Raw genomic sequence first — 13312 nt, forward strand, 5'->3', positions numbered from 1 at the left:
AACTAATTTCTGGAACATCGCTTTTGAAGTGGATTTTCACGAAATGAGTTGCATATTTGGAGAAATCGAACAAAAATTCCATCATTCTTACTATTCTTAATAAGAAGAGAGGTATTAATGTGAATAACCCCTTTTGATATAGACGCTAGGCTGGAACACAAGAAGGAAAACAAAATTGCTAAATTCCTTTAGTTAAACGTTATAGCCGGCAAATCCATTTCTCATCAAAAAATGTGCACAACAAAGCTTTTTTCGCCTGAGCTCATATTCTCAATCCTAGAAAAATCTCTGTTGTGCTTCCTCTTTTGCCCCTAGATGTTCTATTCAAATGACACTCGGCTGTTCTTTTCAGGAGGTAAACGACGACCAAAAATGAAAGTTGCGCCTTAAATGTGAGAATCTTCATCTGAAGAATTAAGAATGCCTCGTGTCAAATGTGAGCAACTATAAGTCAGAAATGGATATGTGGAGGACTGCTTCTGCTATTTTCCCTAGTAGTATCGCTTTCGTGAAGATATCAGAAACTACCAGACCAGGGAAAACAAATACTGAAGAACATGAAACAGAAAGCCAGAATATTAGAGAAGAAAAACAGATTCCCTAATAACAGCAGAGGTCGAATTTCAACACAGCAGACCCAGTTTCCGCCTACCAGAATTTTCCTGCTCCCCGTAGTCTGCTCAAGGCACAGGGTTAATTTAACTCAAGGCTCAATCTAATATTTATGTAAATCCCTATACCAATTCCTAATATTCCTACTAAATTTCCATATTACAAGCCGCGTCCCAACAATGAATTGAAAAGTCAATCTTCTCCATCTGCACCTTCTTCAGATAATCTCCTCCTCTTTTCTTCTTCCGCTGCAAGAGACACAAAGTTGTCAAGCAACGAAAGTTTCCAAGTACCACAAACAACAATGGGGTTGACATGGAAAACAAAATCAAGGCATGAAGCAAAAGCTCTTTTCCCCTATGGATAAAAAATAAAAAGACAAAATATGAGAGTTAAAAACTATGAGAAACATAGAGCAAATGATAAATGAGTTTCTTTTTCCTTCCTTTTTTTTTGGCGAGGGTGCTGGGGGTGGTGATTAAAAGAGAAAAAAAGGAAAAAAAAAAAAAAAGTCGTAAGAGAGATGGTTCATATATGCAACCAACTTCAAAATCATACATGAGCAAGCCTTTTATACCAAGAGTTTTGCTTGACACAACCATCACATTTACAATTTTCGTAGTACTCTTAATCCTTTCATAGAAAATATGGTTATATTAACTCCCGTTGGTATGACAAGCATAAATCTGCAAATGTGGGAGAATTTGCTCATCCTACTAGAATCTCCCCAAAAAAGGGGATTTCAAAGAGAACTAACTACCTAAGGAGGACACAGAAACATCAAAATTTGCTTGGTAGAATGAAAATTTGGAAAATGGGAAAATAAGAGTTTAAACATTCATTTATTCAGTAGAAAACCATACCACGTCCAGACACCATACCACTTCAGACAAATAGCTGACACAACAACGAGAGGACCCACAAAAGAAACCAAAAAAAAAAGGATAAAATAAAGCAATTCAAAAAAATCTTATAACAGAATAATCATTTGTAATACAGCTCTGAAAAGAACCTATAACTAGATTGATCCCAAATCTTTTGGATTTGCCCCCAGTTACTTGACACTGTTATGAGGAGGTGGCACAACAAAGGACAAAAAGGAAAGCAAGATTTTTTTTTAAATTTTAATGTTTTCTTTTTAAGGCAAAAGGAAAGGAAAGTGAGACGGAGACAAAGTAAAAATAAAAATAACACAGGAAAGCATCAAATTAACATAACAAGGCCTACATGAGGAATCCAATCAACATGAAAACCTGGGAGAGTTTCAACAATGTCAAAGTGAAAACATTGTCGCAGAGATTTTTTAAAACTGGTCATGGTCTCAAGAGTCCCCTTCAAGAAACTAGTACAATCTGTTTATCATGACTCGACATTCAAGTGTGTCTATAGTCTCACTTTAATTGTTGTACCACCAATTTCTTCCCTTTCTGATATGCACATTGGAATAACCCAAAAAAAAAAAAAAAAACCAAACTAATCATTAGAAACATAAAATTTTCTTAATCTTTGAATTAGTTTACTCCAAAGATTGTTCTGAGAGAAGCAATCTCACTTACAGAATCAATCTTTTTGTTTTGTTCTCTATAATAGTTATCATCATAAGATTTCAGAGATGAAGCAGTTTGAGCATGCTTCTGTGTGTACAAAGTATGTTTATTTATCAGCAACTTGCTAAATGATCCCTTAGTCCACTACTAAATTAGATCGATGCAATTTTGGACAGGATTATAACTTTTATGCATAGTCAATTTCCGTATCAGAATTTTATTGCTCAATAGTTAAGTGGTCTAATTTTTCATGATATGTGATCATGGAATTTTTGTGAACTTGAATTGCATAACTAAAACTAGTGTTACTAAGTATTTGTTCAGTACAACAGGGAACAACCACTAAAGAACGAAGTAAAAGGAAATCCCTAAAATTTTAAAGACATAAATGTTGGTTATTACTTGCTCTTTAACCTTCTAGATTGCTTTCTCGAAGCCCTGGTCAGAAAGAAAAAATTCTCCCAGGAATGATAGTGTGCCTTACAGCTTTATGATCATTTAGAGATATCCATGATGAAGAATACAAAGACAAGTGCAAATGTTTGGAGAATCCAGTGAACGACAGACTTCTGACATTTCCCCTATTTTCCCCCTAATATCGTTTAAAGCTTCATTTCACATTTTTGATCCTAACACACTGTTCCATCCAAAGTAGGAAAATAATTAAATAGATCTGGTGCACCAGCTGTCCATAGTTCATGTGGCTAGCATTTGTCATCAGAAACAAAACTACTTTATTCTTTGTTTGGGACAACATTGTAGTTTTGTGACATTGCCAACAAAATGGCCTGTGAACAGCTAGTAAGCTTCTAGAAGTGAAAGTGTGAGTTTAAAGTCAAATTAGATAGCAGCCTTTAAAAGTAGTCAAATCAGATAGCAGCCTCTATAAGTAGTCAAATCCAATTCAGTTTATTACACACTTAGCTTATAGCTCATTTTGTCATGATGTCTACTTAACTACAAAAATTTATTAGTCCTGAAGAAGTCTTGGCCTCCAAGAGTAGCTCTCTCAACACATAGGTATTATCAAAGCCTTAGGAAGTGAAAATGAAAATATTTGTTTTCACGTTTTTTTTTTTTGAGCTGTCACGTGTTTGTGTTGTGTGTTCTTATCGATTCTATTTCCTTTTTCTGAACTTGCGCAGTTAATCATATGGAAATCCAGGTAACATTTCCTAAATTTCTACTCTTCTTCATTTCTTCGGTTCTTGTAAACTCTTACTTCTGCCCTCATCTATCTACTGATTCTCACAAGTTATAACATCAAAAGTTCTGAAATCAGATAATATCCACATAGCTTCTTGCTGCTGCATCAAATCCCTTTTTCACATATCATGATAGTTCTATGATCTTCTACATCTAGTTTAAGAAAGGCAAGATTGAATTGAGTTTTATGTATGCTCATACTAGGAATTAAGGTGTTCGGAGTCTAGATGCCACCTAGGATAACATGAATAATCATGTCAAATGGCAAAAGGTGCTCAATCATTGAATGGTATCTGAAAGAATAAGCTTCTCTTTAAAGTAATTACATTGCATACAGCTTTATAAACAAAAAGAATGATATTAAGATGACTCCCTTAGTATTTGATTGGTTTGTGAAGGAATGATGAAGTATCTATGCTGGTGCAATTAAGGAGCGAAGACTAAAAGTTGGGACCATTTCATATTGCAATTGCAAATTAAGAAGGTGCTTTAGCTACCGCAAAGTTGGCTAAAATTATTCACAGTGATACAGATCATGTTCTTTTAAGCTAGTCAAGTACATTAAATTGGACAGAGAGAAAAGACTCTCATAGGCTTCAAGCAAGTTGCTTAGTTCAGCAACTGCAAGATCCTTTGCTTTTTACAGCATCAAATTATTTCCATGGAGGGGCTAGGGGAGGGAACTAGAAGAGAGATTTATTAATTTTTAAGAGAAATAATGGCAGTCAAAATGAGTTTATGAAAAATTTACAACCATTGTGATGACCAATCTCAAGTAAACATGTCCAGGGATGAGATAATTTTCATGAATGATCCAAAGATGTGTTATTCTATATGATCTAAGTTCCACTTGCCACAGCATCTATTTTATCCATTTGAATGCATGTTGAAAGTTCCTTGCCGCTATTTTACTATTTCCACATGAGAACACTGCTGGAGCAACTTCCAGCAGACAGTTGTCTGTCAGAAAGTCAATAAAAACTACTCTCTTCTCTCTCTCTCTCTCTCTCTCATGCACCTACACATAGTTCTTAGCTTATCTGCCTGTTCCATGCACTACAAGCCAGATAAAAGGAGACCAACATCATATTCAAACTAAAAAGTATCAACTTATGACATCTCAAGTTCCAAATACGGAACCTTGCTGCTTTCTCATTAAGGCATAACCATCTACAACTACCAGAATGTTGCTTCAAAAGACTTCTCTTATGATGCAAGAAGTGGGACAAATACAAAGTCTTCCTGATCAAATGCATGTTTTTTAGAAAAACCAAAAGAGAACTGACTTTCTTTACAAAGCAGCAGGTTCTTAGGAAATTTAGAACTCTAGAGTTGAACTGTGATGAAGATCATTGTCTAATCTTAATGCCTGAAATCCTCGTGTAATTCAGTTCCTTATCCTTTTGGTCCAGATTTTAGACCTTATCTGCTAGAGTCATCTTCAATCAACTGGCTTGGGTTGGATGGCATTTGTTTGCAAAATTTGAGTTTTACTTAAAACTTTCTACCATCAAAAGGATTTCCGCCACAAAAAGATTTCGGCCAAGCTTTGATTAGGTGGCTAATTTAGCACAATACCCTAAAGCTCACAGAGATGGAGTCAAAGAAGAAGTAATTTTGATAAAGGCAAAAGTAAACTGATTTACACAGCTAAAACAGAGAACTTTTAAGTCTGACAATTGAATGGAATTTTAATCTGATTAGCTTATTTTTCCTATTTATTTGAACTCCTAAAGTCCAAAAGCATTTCACTCATCATTTTTCTTCATATGCTTTCTACCTATGCTTAAACTACAACCCTCTCGTCCTGTAATCCAATCTAATAGAACTCCTGTATCAGTTCTCAGTCACTTGGAGAAATTACTCATCTTCTGATGATTTTTAATTGCAAGTTTACAACAACTGGCTAGGAATCTACATGTATGTCTCAACTATGGACTCTATCTGATCACAACCTAATCTTCCATTCTAATGCCAAAAATCCTAATCTACTGCAATTCCTTACCCTTTCATCACGACCTAATGTTATCTAACTTATCTAACGGAATTTATCCTGCATCATCTTATTAATAGTTTCTTGTCTTTGTAGACATCAATGGTCAACAATGTAGACCAGGATATCACTGAGCATAAAAAATGAAAAAAAGAATTAGCCAACAAGTCATAGGTTCCGTTTGATAAAACTGAATCTGGAGTCTGAAGTCTGAATTCTGAAATCTGAATACTGAAACAATTAATTTGCTGAATTTTAAGCACTGAAAAAAATATATGAATGTCTGAATTTTAATGCTAAACCTATTTATACTATTTGATAAATATTTATAGCTAAATGCTTAATAAGTTTAATTTGACAATTTTGCCTTATATCCTCTCATTCAAAAAAGAAATAGAATCTATGATTTAATTAGTTTAAATTTGTTAGGTATGAAAATGACAATATTTGTTTTTAAATCAAATTAATATAAAAGATGAAATATATTATATGAGGAGTATGGAGAAGATGTTAAAGTCATTAAAAAGGGAGAAAAGAGAAACTAAAAATCGTTAGATAGAGAATATTAGGTTGTTTGAACATAATTAACAAACAAGGGTAGATTTGGTAGATAAGATAAGGTAGTTGAAGTAATTCTATTGATTCTTATCAGAATTAAGCATTCAGTTAGAATTCTTGTGCTGAAAAAAATACACATAGGTTTAGAACTGCTTAACAAGTTCAATAAATAGATTTTCATTTATCAAGCACTCAAAACATCTAAATGTCTGAAAAAATTCAGATTCAGCACTTTTTTATGTTATCAAATAGACCCATAGTCTAAACTAACAGCTCAGAAAAGTATCAAATGCTCAGATTTGTCACCTATTGGTTTCACCAATAGAAGTCTCAATTTCTTTTCATTTGATTGGGGGCAACTTTGCCACACAAACTCACACCCCTTTATATAGTTCTTCACATATAATTATAATATGTTATAACAAACTGCCCTTCACTACAACTGTTAATATCCAACCCCAAGATTAATTTCCACAGCAAGACATTCTCCAATAACTACTCTATTATGAAAGAACAAGGTTCGTTACTTCATAGACAAAAGAAGGATAACTATCAGTTGACTTTGTTAATTGTGATTTTATATCTTTAACAAAATAAAATTTTGTTGAAAAGTTCAGTTTCTGTTGCACATATACTATAACAATGCTTTCCATCAATTCCATCCAAGTCTCACTATGAAACTCACAAAAATTCAACCAGACAAAGGACATGATAGGCAAAAGATAAAAAGGATGAAAAAGCAAACAACTATTACTTCCAAACAATCAGGTTAAACTTTTAACCAATGGCCCAGGTCCTTCAACAATTAAGCCTCAAATTATCCCTTAAGTTTTCAGATGACTCTGCCCACATGTAGGGGTAGCCATGATTCAGGTTTGAACCAGAACTGGCCTCGTGGTTTGTTGAACCAGAACTGGAACCAGATTTTGAAAACCGGAACCACAACAGTGACTAAAGGTGTAGGTTCAGGTTCACCAAAATTTTGGTTTACAACCTGTTTAAACCGTCTAAAAAACATTTGCTACCTAAACCTCTTTGGTCAGTTTAGAGTTCAATATCGATAGTTAGCACCTAATACGAGAAGCTCCAATTCTAGCCCAACAACCCATTGTCCCATTCCATTAGTAAGTCTGTACCTCATGACTAATCTAAATTCAAGACCAATCTAATCCAATCAATAATGAGATATTTTTTCATAAAATTTGCATCATTTTTTCTATTTCCTTGCATATGATAATACAATAAAATTCTCTCTTTTTTTTTAACATTCATCGCCATTTTTTTTAGAATCAATTTTACAACAAGTGTTTAAACAGAACTAAAAGAATTGGAACCGTAACTAGAAGAAACCGTGACCGTCCCTATAAGGGCTGGTTTAGGTTCCACCTTTCAAAAGAAGCGGAACTATCGATTTTTGAATCAGAATAACTAGGCCATGGCCATGTCTATCTACATGCATGTATCAATTCAATGCAGAAAAGTCCATAAGCAAAGTATGTTAAACTCCATTTTCATCCAACTTTTGGTAATCAGCATCAGCCCAAAACAAAGAACAGTTCTTATGGAAAGTCCCAAACCATAGGTTAATTGATTTCTCAAAGGAAAGTATGTTGGGGAAGAGATTACACAAGCAACCAGACAGAGGAAGTAAAACAGAAGTTCAGAACAGTCAAGGTATAGAAATTGGTTTTCACGGGAGCAAATTGCACTCTTCTACAAACCTATGCAGGACCATCTAAAAATAAGCCAACAAACAGCAAGTGGAATATGCATGTACACAATGGCAATTACATATATCTAAACTATCAATAGAACACTGACTGAAACCAATAATGAAAATGAGGACAAATGAAACAAATAGCATACCCATAAGCTGAAACATTGCTTTTTGTGTACGTTTCTCTAGCTTGTCAAGCTTCTTCTGTACATCCCTCCGCAGATCCCAATTCGGCTTCTTTGGGGCAATATTTAGAAACGGGTCCTGCACATTCAGAAGCCAAGACATGAATACAGGATTATACCTCCAACGAGGTAAACAAACAAACAAAACCACATAAACAAAAGCAATCAAGAAAAACCTCTTTCTTCTCTTGACAAGGAGGTGCTTCAGCCACAGGGTCTTCAAATTTTGGTAGTACCGGAGGAGCAACTCTCCCCTCCTGAAGCTGCTTATCATGAGGAAGGTAATTCCGGAATTTCATGTTGACATTGCTGCAAATTTCACATGCAAATAACTTGATCATCTGCTAAAATACGAAGTAAATAAATAAATAATTTATCAGACTAATGGCTCCATTTGAGTTACTTATTACCAAATTTTATGCTCAATGTCCAAAAAACCATATGAAAATCGGACCAGCTGCCCTACCAAAAAATAAAAATAAAAAATTTGCCCCCTCTTATCTATCAGAATCTTTACAACTTTCCCTTAATAAAATAAATTAATTGTTCAATGTACAACAGCAACAAAAAATGTCATCCATCGTAGCATACACTCCGAAACATAAAGGAGTGAAGAGAAATAGAAAAAAGTGGCAATTTTAATAACTAACTGCTGCTGTATCCGAACCCTAGTTTCTCTAATTCTTCTACAAATGGAAAGAGTTGAACCAAACAACGAGAGGAAGAGGCAAGTAAAACTAACTACCATCAAGTTCTTACTCTTCTCGTTCTTCTTGGCCTTCTTCTTCTTCTTCTTTTTCGTCATCGTTGTCGGCGTCGCGGTCTGGAGGACCAGGAGGAGGAGCGGGGGCGGCGTGGTGGTGGGGAAGGTCGTCTTGGTCAGGAGTGTTGAGGAGTTCCTGAGCGGCTCTGAGAGCTCTAAGCCGCTGTCGCCGCGTCGCTGCTGCCCCCTCTATCGAATCTTCCTCTTCCGTCGCCATTGATGTTAATAAAATTCCAGAAACTTGTCTGTATAAGGAATGGTGAATTATCCACCAGTGGGCACAGGAAAGCTTGCTCAACTGTCTAATTTGGCCTAGGTTTATGACTAGGCAAAAGCCCTGGATCGCCCCCTCAACTATTAACTGAACACTTTTAACCCTCCAACTTACAAAAGGGTAGCCGGTTTAGCAGGTTTTGCAATCAAGAAAACCGTCGTGAGACGCAAGTCCCAAATTTGAAGTGTCGTTTTGTCCATATAGAGACAAGAAATCGAACGAAATTTTCAAAGAACCTACGCTCCGTTTGGATTAGTTGTTTTCAGGGATACTTTTAAAAAAGTTTACTGTAATAGTGTGTACGAAAAATTTTTACTATAAAAATTTTTTGAAATATTTAATATATTGGATGGATGATATGTTTTTTGAATTATTGTGTATTGTATTTGAAAAACTTGTTTTTGAAAAAATGATCGATCTAAACACAGCATAGAAATTTGGCTTTTATTCTTCATTTCATCTAGAGGTGGTGTTTTTTTTTTTTTTTTTCTTCCGGAGATGATAAAAAATATATATCTACATAGAAAATAAATAAAAGAAAATTTGTGGGAAAAAGAATTTAGAAAATATAAATTCAAAATAAGACTAAAAGAAATTTAATAAATAAAAATATTAAAGTTATATAAAAAAAGAATTAAAGGATAAAAGAATATAGAAAATATATTTGAGTATTGGACATGATCAATCTAAATCTATTCCAAAATGATCTTGCCCAAATTAGTCCCAAAACAGATATGGGTAAGGTTAGATCTAAACTCGTATTATTCCGCCTCATCTTAAATCTAAGCAAATCCCACCCATCCTGCTCATTTTACCACATCCAATTTCATCGTCCTTATTATTCTCATTTGAAATAAGAAGGAAATGGGTTTGCGATCTGACATGGTTAGTGTGAGGACACGAAAAATTTTCTTAGTTTATATTATTTTATTTTATTTCTTCGAATACATTTTCTTTATTTTACTTTATTACCTTAATTTTCTAGATATTTTTATAAGTGACTCCAATTTTTAAATCATTTTTCTTGTATAAGTTAGTTCATGTTAAGTTTGAAACGCATTATGGAAGTGGGACTCGCTAATACGATAAGTGCGATAAATTTTTGAAAATTAGTAAGAATTTTGCATAAAGGGATATTATTTTATAAGGTGTTAAGAGATAATTAGACGATAGTTAGATAATTTAGCCGTTGGAAGACAACAAAATGAAGATTAATCTTGGCTAAACATTTGTCACAAAATTCTTGGATCTTTGACCTTGACCAAAGACTTTCTTACCTCTTTAATAAAAACAAAATTTGACCAAAATTTTCTTATTTTTCACCTTGCTTTGGCCGAACCTCTTGAGGGAAGAAAGGGAGAGAAAACTTCATTTGAAACCTCAAATTCTTGCTTGAATCTTGAGTTGTAACCAACAATGTTGCAAACTACTCCATAGAAAGTGATAACTAAGGAAGATTAAAGGTTTGAGTGGAGAGATTTTGGAGGAAGAAACACTAAGGGGATGCTTGTTTCATATATTGGAATCGGAAATAGAAATGAAATCATAGACTCTGGTTTTGGAATTAAACTTTTCATTCCAATATCTAGTTTGGTTCACACATTGAAATTAGCATCATTCCAATTCCTGATGCTTGGTTTGATGAGTGTTTTGGAATTAAATGCAATTAAATTCCAAATTTACCCCTGATATAACAATTCTTATAAAGCAAAAGAATTACACATACGACAAGCCATGGCTCTTTATTAAATAGTGCATAACATACCAGGTCTTTATGGAAAACTGGCAGGTTTTGTAGTATGTTTTGTACCAACTCTTTATGGGAAACATACCAGTTTTTTATGGAAAAAATTGGTTAAATAGCGCCCAAAGAAAAACTAGTATGTTTTGTATTTAACATAAATTAAATATGTGAAAGTTAAAAAAAAAGTTGAAATTGCCCATAACATACCAACTTTTTATGAGAAACTGACAGGTTTTGTATTTAATGCGCTATTTAACCAATTTTTCATATTTAAACAAATTTACGAAAATTAAAATAAAGTATTTGAAAGTTTGAGATGGATGAGATCACAAGAAATGACATCCCTCCAGCCATTACAAACCCCAAAAGCTAGAATCACAATCCTATCATCATCAACAAGTGAAACAATCCCCAACAGCAACTCCACGGGAATATCCTTCCACTCAATGATCTCTGTTCCAGTAGAATACCTACTGCTCTTTGTTGTTGTCCAATCGGTCCTTGCTTTTTACCGAATTTTTATCTCTAAATTGAAATCTACTTCTCTTTATCGCTTAAGATATTTGCCCATTCCTATCCTATTTAGATCTATTTTAGATTTTTTTTCCAAGAAATTTTGGATAAGAGATGAAGACTATATGATGAAGAATAAGAGATAGGAAATCTGATGAAAAAGAAGAATAGAAGGTGCAGCGTGTGATAGAGAGAAAGAGAGGGTAGGTCTGTCATAAAGGTTGTCTGAGGGAATAAGTTGAGAGTTTTGTTCAAAACCTCCCAATTTGCTCGGGAATGGGATAAGTTCGTGTTTTTAGAAATGATTTCAAAAATTGCATTCCAATATGCTTAACCCAAATAACAAATAAGGGGTTCATTCCATTCTGTGATTCCCAAACCCTTTAACTAAGTAGCCCCTAAGTTTCCATCTTTCTTGGGGTTTTAAGGTATCTATGGCAAGAAACTTCTTTTTACTTCTAAAACTTGCATACTAGTGGTTTAGAGTTGAATATTGGTAGTTTTATGAGAAATTTCATGGTTTGAAGTGGAGATTTGGAAATTTTTCGCTTTTATGGTGAAATTTCAGCCCTTATATGATGCTTAAGGTTGGCCATGATTTGATAGATTTGCCGTGTGAAATATCTAGGTTTTATATGTTAGTTTGGCTTGTTTAAGAAAAATTCCAGCTTGTATGTGAAAATTTCAGCTTAGTGTGAGAACCCGAATTTTTACTTATTTTAATCTTATTTTAATGGCTTAATTAATTATTTATCCACCCGTTTTCTCTGAATAATTTATTTCAATCATTTTAAATCCATTCATATGGAATAATATCTCCTTTATGTTTTAAAAATGTTTTGTTAGAAAATTTTATTTTTCAGAGGCTTGTTCGATAAGAAATAGCGAAGACATGTTTGTCGAGACTATATTTAAATCAAGAGTGTAATAATTTTGGAGATTTGAAGACTCATACATTAGTCTTAAAATAGGTATTTTTATGCCAAAGTACTCAAATATTAATTAGTTATACTATCGTTATAAGAGTTTCTCGAAAGTTTCGCCGTAACGCGTGAAATTCGAAAGTTCGCGTATATTGAACCGGAGCGGTTAATTGGAGATTTGAGAAATTTATTCTATGCTATTAAGAGTGGATAATTATAATGTTTAAGAAAGTGCATTAGAGGTTTAGTGCACAAGTGAAACAAATCCGAGCGGAATCGGGCACGAAACGCATGCGAACGCATACTATTTCTAGTTGACTTTTGGGACACTTTTGGCCATACATTTAAGCTTCTCAAGGAAGCTTTATTTTCAGCACAACTCTCCCTCTCTCTTCGCTCAAGACAGCCAACCAACAAGGAGGAAGAAACCACCAAAATTCTTCTTCATTTCATCACTCAAAACTCATCCAAATCATCTCAAAATTTACACACAACTTGCAAATCACTTGGTGATCAAGCTAAACTAGGAAAGGAGCTTTATCTCATGGTTTTTCTTAAGGTTAAAATGATCGAAATTTTCTGTCTTAATCATTTAAGAAGGTATACAACGATCAACCTCTTAATTCTTGATTTATGGAAGTTATATTGCACTTATGAGCGCATAGATTCACCTGGGTAGCTTTATATTGTTGAAAATTTTATGAGTGGACTCTATGAAATTTCACATTGGCTTGATGAACTGATTTGATGGGATTTGATGTTATTTATATTGGATTAGTGCTTAATTTAGAGAAAATAAGTTGTTTTGTGGAAGATAGCTCAAAGGAAGTGAAAAGGAAATTTTTACGGTTTCTGCCCCTGCCATTGCCGTGCACTTTGGTGTACTTTTTTATGGTTCAATTGACTTGTTTTTGATGTAAATGTGTAATATAGGTCGTGTATAAAGTTTTCTAAAAAATTTACGTGATTTGGATGAGTGAATGTTGAGATTTCCAAAATTTGCCAAAGCTGGAAACGGGTGTCCAGAGTGCTCTGGCAGTATTTTTGTTTTGGCCATACCTTTTTGCTCCGACGTCAAAATCGAGTGCCATTTGTGGCACTAAAAACTAGATATTTCCAGTTTTCCAATGGTATAAAATGCATGCTCTGATTCCACCTGAGTGAGCCGTACCAACCTTGTAAAATTGTCTGTTATGTTTCTCATATGTACTGGAAGCTCTGTTCTGAGCTGTGAATTGATGCTCAAATATGAGCTAGTTGTGCATAGAATTTTAAAA

At 34.1% G+C, this 13312-nt stretch overlaps 1 protein-coding gene across 1 annotated transcript; it reads right to left on the reverse strand.

Moving 5' to 3' along the window:
• Window positions 1-549: 549 nt before the first annotated feature.
• On the reverse strand, window positions 550-8963 carry LOC113738592 (uncharacterized). The gene is made up of 4 exons (XM_027265838.2): window positions 8578-8963; window positions 7995-8127; window positions 7783-7897; window positions 550-860 (listed from the first exon to the last, which is right to left on the reverse strand). Exons 1-4 carry the CDS (start codon window positions 8796-8798, stop codon window positions 805-807), a joined length of 525 nt encoding a protein of 174 aa, XP_027121639.1. The 5' UTR covers window positions 8799-8963; the 3' UTR covers window positions 550-804.
• Window positions 8964-13312: the final 4349 nt, after the last annotated feature.

Source organism: Coffea arabica, chromosome 4c (assembly GCF_036785885.1).
Source record: "Coffea arabica cultivar ET-39 chromosome 4c, Coffea Arabica ET-39 HiFi, whole genome shotgun sequence".
Classification (NCBI taxonomy): Eukaryota; Viridiplantae; Streptophyta; class Magnoliopsida; order Gentianales; family Rubiaceae; genus Coffea; species Coffea arabica.

What these genes read in the sequence shown, in the direction of transcription:
- LOC113738592 (XM_027265838.2), bottom strand. Translation starts at nt 8,798, where the DNA reads ATGGCGACGGAAGAGGAAGATTCGATAGAGGGGGCAGCAGCGACGCGG. An exon ending in CTTGTCAAGAGAAGAAAGAG is followed by an intron (nt 7,898 to 7,994) that starts GTTTTTCTTGAT and finishes CTGAATGTGCAG; the next exon opens with GACCCGTTTCTAAATATTGC. An exon ending in AGCAATGTTTCAGCTTATGG is followed by an intron (nt 861 to 7,782) that starts GTATGCTATTTG and finishes TGTCTCTTGCAG; the next exon opens with CGGAAGAAGAAAAGAGGAGG.